We start from the raw sequence: 6,000 nt of genomic DNA on the forward strand, positions 1-6,000 counted from the left end.
ACATCCCCCTGAGATCTGGAGCCTTCACTGGGGCAGCTGATGGCTCTTTAGCACCTTTTGTGCCCCACTGTGCCTGTCCCCACATACACACCTGGGGTGGTACCAAAGTGCTGACAGTCACATCCTCCTCTATCCTGGGGCAGGGTGACTTCACCTCCACCTGCTGGGGGGGCAGGAGGGGTGAGACCCTCAGCCAATTGGCGGGGTCGTTAACAAAGGAGGTGCCCAGAGTAGCAGGAAGCTTCTGGACCATGTTCTAATGCCCACAGCCAGATCTGACCAGACTATAAAACAGGGTCCCTGCTGGAGGCCCCCTTGGAGTGGTCTTCTCACAGTAGCGGGTCTGTGAACCGGAGCCCTCTCCTTAGACTGGGACGCTGTCTAAGGAGATTCCTGGGATTGAGAGCGCCTCACCTCCTCGTTTGGGTGAGTCGTTATTTACTGGATATGTCCGTAAATGAGTCCTTGCCCAACCAGGTGAGTGATTATTTCTTGTGGGTACCCTGGAGTCAGAGGGCTCTGGTTTTGTTTCTTGTGTGTGCGTGCACGCTGTGGACCCTTATTCTTATTTTGCTGTACCCCAATAATCTCCTCAACTGATATACAAACCTGTATTTTATGTTGTCGGAGTGCTAACTAATTGCATGAACCCTGTTTCTGGTCGGTTTATTGGCTGCACTTCTCCGGCCAGAATAAAGTCTGTTTTGGAACTCATTGTCTGTCTAAAACTGACTTTGAGGTGCCTCTGTGACAAAATTTACAGACCTCGCAACTGCTGCACAAGCCAAATCATTCTAGAATGACAGGGTCTAAGAATCTGCTACCAGTCCTTGCAAGCTCTCAATCTCCTTTTGCTTCCCTGGCACACTTCTTCCCCCCTCCATGCAGTTTGGTTTCAGCCTAGGGAGCAGACAAATCCTTGGAAAAAGTAGGCATTCTTTTCATGTCCTATGTCAGCACAGGACAAGAAGAAAATCCCAAAGTCTCAACATCTACATCGCCCTAAGTGGAAGGCCAACGTGTCCCCACCATCCACCAGCGTGATGTGCCACTAGTTCATACACGATTTGGTGATTTTGAGAGAGACAGAAGAAAACATGCACCAAAAATTAGAAAAAAAAAGTCTGAAAGCTTAACAAAGAAACATTTGTAAAGGGAACCGTGGCAAACTGGGCAGGTACCTGAGAGGCGGCGGGAGGCATTGCCTGTGGATTTATTCCTGCGTGTTGAGTCTGGCCGCTCTAGGAAGGGGAGGGGAGAAGACGAGAAGGAGGAAGCGGGACTGCGGAACCAGTAGCCAAACCCGCGCTCCCCCACCCTGACCCCTCCTGTTCCGAGGAGGCGCCGCTCCCAGCCAGGGCGGGTTCCCCGGGCTGCGGCGGGGCCGCCCGGCCGGGTCTGCGGGCGGCAGCCGGACACTCTGGCTTCTGTCCCAAGGTCACCCCGCTGAGCGACAGCGGCACAAGCCCGGAGGGGCTGCGGGAGGGGCGGCTCCCGGTCACCCCCCCGCCCCGTCCCGGTGCCTCATGGCGGAGCTGCCTCCGCTCCGGCCCCGCCGATGCTGCCCGTGCTCTTCCTCCTCCTCCTCCTCGCCTGCCCCGGCAGCTCGGCGGCCGGGCTGGGGATCACAGGCAAGTCTCTGCTCACCGGGGGACAGGGGGGTCCCTGGGTCCCCCCGGGACCGCATGCCGGGTGGGTGGTCGTTCACGCTCCGGGGGTGTCCGTGGATGTAGCACCGCGCGGTTTGGGGTGTTTTGCTGACTTAGGAGCTGCCGAGTTGTCAGTTGCAGCAAGGGCAGCCGTAGCTCAGCAGCGGGGCTGCATCTCGCCGAGCTTCTCCCCCGGCTTTAGGGGTGCAGGACCCTTTTTCCTGACTCGTTTTTGAAGAAGGGAAGGCAAGTCCTGGACTTGGGCACTCCTCAGCCCCATCTTTTCCCCGGAGAAGAACTTTTCAATGAGGATCGGGAAGAGGCTCACTGGCTTTCCCGTTTCTTAATGCCATTTTTTGGCAGTGATCCGATGGGAAAGTGCTTGTTTGTGGGGAGGGCTCCTTGAGCTCAGATTTGTGCCTTTGGTAGAGGGGGAGGGAGGAAAAGGACTCCTGAGTGGGATCGGGGAGTTGTCCCCAGGTTCAAGCTGCTGGCGCTGTGCAGATACACCAGCTGAACGTTTAAGGCAAAGAACTGAATTTTTCGGGTGAGAGATACAAAGGGAACTCATATGCAAATGTTCGGACTTTCTGCTTTTCCATGTTGTTGCTTATATCCAGAAATAATGAAGCCCCAGCGCCGCTGTTTGCAGAGCTGCTGAGCCAGGGCGGGTGTTGCGGTGCAGGGGGGTGACTGGGGCTGGGCCCCCCGTGCCCAGCCAGCTGCTTGATCACCACCCTCTTTGGCAGGACAGGGAAGAGAGACCATAATGAAGGCTTGTGGGTCAACATAAGGGCAGGGAGATCACTCAGCAATTACTGTCATGGGCAAAACAGACTTCACTCGGGGAAAAATTAGTTTAATTTATTTCTAGTCGAATCACAGTATGGAAATGGGATTCTAAAACCACCTTCTCCTCACTACTCCTTTTCCCCGGGCTCAACTTCATTCCCAAATTCTCCACCTGTGGATGGATGTCTGCTCCCCTGTGGACCTCCATGGGCTGCAAGAGCATCTTCTCCCATTCCTTTTTCAAATGGTCTTGGTGTCTGCAGGGCTGTTTCACATATTCTCACTCCTCTCTTCCAGTGGCTGTCGTACAACAGTTTTCCCCCCTTATTAAATATGTTATCCCAGAGGCACTACCCCTGTTGCCAATGGGCTCAATCTTGGCCAGCAGCAGGCCCGTCTTGGAGCCAGCTGGCATTGGCTCTGTTGGACATGGGGGAAATCTCTGGCATCTTCTCGCAGACGCCACCCCTGCAGCCCTCTGGCTGCTAAAACCTTACCAAGCAAACCCAATACATACAACCGCCTCCCAGGTGCATGGAGTTGACTCTCAGCGGCTGCAGAGTAACATCTGATTTCTTTTTCAGCCCGCACACTTTCTCCATGCTACTCTGCTGACCTCAGGCCAGCATCACAGAGACTCGTCTCGGCTGTGGGCTGCACTGTGCTTTTGACAGTACCACCAGTGAACGCCAGCGAAGTTGTCTTCTGGGAATACAAAACCGGCTCGCAGGAAGGAGTCATCATCAATTATGCTTTTGATAGACCTGCCAACGTGTCTCGTCCCTATGAGAATCGCACATGGTTCAATGAAACGGATTTCTCGCTGCAGATCGTGCTGCAGCAGGGAGATGACCAGCTGTACCGGTTCAGGTCCGAGTTGGAGGCCACAGACTGGTTCCAGCTGACAAAAATTAGGTAATTCTGTCCAGCACAATCCATCATCTTTATCTTTCCACCTCTTTCTGGCATTAATAATGACTAGATAAAACCCATCAGGACAGATACTGAGTGTGATAAATGACCAAGACTCCGATAATTTGCCAAACAAGAGTCTGGTTTATTTAATAGGTGAATTAAACACATACACCTTAAGTTTCTGATCGACCTTTTTTATTTCCTTGGCTAGCCCTTCTCGCACTCTGAGTCCGTGGTTGGTTGACACTAGGGGTCTTCTCTCACTCTGATTGGTGGTTGAAGAGTTCCTTCTTCCTCAGTGCAGACTCCAGGTTGTTACTGAGGGGTCTTTTCTACCGAGTTCCCCCCCCGCTTCCCCCGTGGCAGCAATCTCGGGGAAGGCCACCTTCTCCTTCACGTCACTCCCTCCCACCTTTCCTATCCACATGTGCATATGGTACAAAACAAGTTCCACAACTTTTTACAGAAAACTTAACTATCTTTTCATTTTCTTAATAGCCCATGCCTTATTTGGTTATATCTGTAAACAACAGCACGAATCACAGCTGCATTTCTCACAATTCCCCCTTTTTCTTTATTATCCCCTTGATTCGTGCTTTGGCCTCAAAGTTAGCTAGCACCTCCCTAGTGGCGGCTAGGTCCAATTTTGTGTTCTCTTTTAAAATCATTAATTTATACCCTGTTCCTTTTGTTGCCATTTCAGGATCTATAGGCATGGCTGAGATTTGCATGCCTTGGACTACTGAATGTATTAACCAAATAAAGCGCGGGATCATACATGGCATGAACAGTAAACCTAGAAATGCACATAGTATCATGAACCCTATTTTCTTCTACCAGGCTCCCCCAAATAAGTTATCCCACCAGTGGCTAGGAAGTATAGAATTCCATTTCTGTACTGGTACGTGTGCAACTCGTTTTATCTCTTCTGCTATTTTCATTATGGCTTCCCCATTATCATCTATTTCCAAACAACACTCAGAAGTATTCCATTTCCCAAAACCCCCCCTCTTCAGCTAAAAGATAATCTAAGGCTACCCAATTTTGGTACACTGCGGCTCTGGTTTGAGACAATTGTCTCGCTATGAGATTCAGTGCCTCAGCTGTGCGGTTGCTTGTTATTTCAATCACTGCTTGCAACCGAATAATTCAGTTTAGCATATATATTGGGGTATGGTATCCCCAGCTTCCATCTTGGGCCCAGGTGGCTGGATCCATACTAGTAATCCTTCTGGGCTTACACTCTCTCCTCTCCAAGGCCACTGTTCTGCCATTTGACACCCCCCACATATCCAGCGTGAGGTAGCATTTAATTCCCGGGCTATCTTTTCCATAAGATCTATAAACAGGTTTTTCCCTACTGTTGGTAATTGGAATTCCTTGTCTTTTTGCCTTATTTCTTCATACCAATCACTGCTTTTCTGTACCAATTTCTGCTTCTCTTGCTCTCTTTTTAAATCCTGAGTGGCACTCTTAACTAACTCCTCCTTATACTGATCTTGCACTCCCCCTCTATCTGAATAGCCCCACATACCAGCTTGTGTAAAACGGATATTCTGTTCTCCCCTGGGGCAGGCGACAGAGCCTACACCGAGTCCACCTTTCCCTGGGTTAGTTGCTACCCATAATTTCTGCCCTTGGATTTCATAGTTCTCCAATTTTGTTCTATCTTAACATCCAGAATTAGTATGAGTGTGATAATTTAGAACATATTGGGTTAGTCCTCCTATTCTCATGCGCTCGTCGCACTTGGTACAGGGATTAGCCAGGCTAAGTTGGGAACAATAAGTCACCATTCCTAGCAAGAGGATCAGGTCCAGGTTTCTACACCCTCTGCCTCTCCGGCCGACCAGGTTGCAGCCGGCAGCCGAGTTCGTCATCTTCTCGGCAGCAAGGGTGGTGTCCCCATCTTTCCTATTTCTGCTGTTAGCGTGGTGACTTTTTATCGCTTCCCAGCTCTTGGCCTTCACTTCCCAGGAGTTGCTGCGTAGCTGGATTTATTTAGTGCTGACCTACATACTTCACAACCCAAGCAATTGCAGAGATATAATACATCGCAGGTCCTGAATATCAAGGAACAACCTTGGAAATTCACTCATAGTCCATCTGGTACGAAAACATAGCTTTTTGTTATATTTATATGTTTAACTTCAGTAATTGGTTTCCTGAAGGTTTTTCTTTCCAAATCATAATTCGTAGCTTCATCGAGTACTCTTTTTGCCAACCCAACAGCACCAGCCTCTACCTGAGTTAAACAGAGCAGAGAATGAAAATCAGCAATTCCTATTATGTGTTTTGAGTAATTTATTTCTGATAGTTACAGGAGGAAAGAGCAGCCCAAGAGGGCAGGATGGTGGAACGGCAGCTCTGAGCGGCCCCAGTGAGCACAGCAGGCAACGTGTTCTGGGTCATGGTCACCAGCCAGATTTCAAGGTGTTGTGGTTTAACTTGAGCCAGCAATATAACAGCGACAGCCGCTCGCTCACTGCCCCACGATCCCCAAATAGGGGAGAGAATCAAAAGGGAAGAGAGAAACTTGTATGGACATAAACACAGTTTAATAAAATAACAAAACAGCACTAGTATACTGCTATTACTAATATCTATAAAATGGAAATAGAATAGAAAATGGAAGACATTTGAT

At 49.7% G+C, this 6,000-nt stretch overlaps 1 protein-coding gene across 2 annotated transcripts; it reads left to right on the forward strand.

Moving 5' to 3' along the window:
- The first annotated feature begins 1,346 nt into the window (after window positions 1-1,346).
- Window positions 1,347-5,764, forward strand: LOC309451972 (uncharacterized protein). Of its 2 annotated transcripts, none has more exons than XM_082076659.1 (3): window positions 1,347-1,631; window positions 3,026-3,356; window positions 5,674-5,764. In XM_082076659.1, the coding sequence occupies exons 1-3, from the start codon at window positions 1,559-1,561 to the stop codon at window positions 5,738-5,740; spliced, it is 471 nt and encodes a 156-aa protein (XP_081932785.1). In that variant the 5' UTR covers window positions 1,347-1,558; the 3' UTR covers window positions 5,741-5,764. The 2 variants fall into 2 exon arrangements, with proteins under 2 accessions (XP_081932785.1, XP_081932786.1); XM_082076660.1 differs by lacking the exon at window positions 5,674-5,764 and adding an exon at window positions 4,060-4,189.
- The last annotated feature ends 236 nt before the right edge of the window (window positions 5,765-6,000 follow it).

This window comes from Streptopelia decaocto (genome assembly GCF_964273445.1).
Source record: "Streptopelia decaocto genome assembly, contig: HAP1_SCAFFOLD_1154, whole genome shotgun sequence".
In the NCBI taxonomy this organism is placed as follows: Eukaryota; Metazoa; Chordata; class Aves; order Columbiformes; family Columbidae; genus Streptopelia; species Streptopelia decaocto.

Excerpts from the sequence above, each read along its gene's own strand:
- LOC309451972 (XM_082076659.1), top strand. The coding sequence starts at position 1,559 with ATGCTGCCCGTGCTCTTCCTCCTCCTCCTCCTCGCCTGCCCCGGCAGC. Across the intron at positions 1,632-3,025 it reads GGCCGGGCTGGGGATCACAG|CCCGCACACTTTCTCCATGC; the intron begins GCAAGTCTCTGC and ends TTTCTTTTTCAG. Across the intron at positions 3,357-5,673 it reads TTCCAGCTGACAAAAATTAG|TTACAGGAGGAAAGAGCAGC; the intron begins GTAATTCTGTCC and ends TATTTCTGATAG.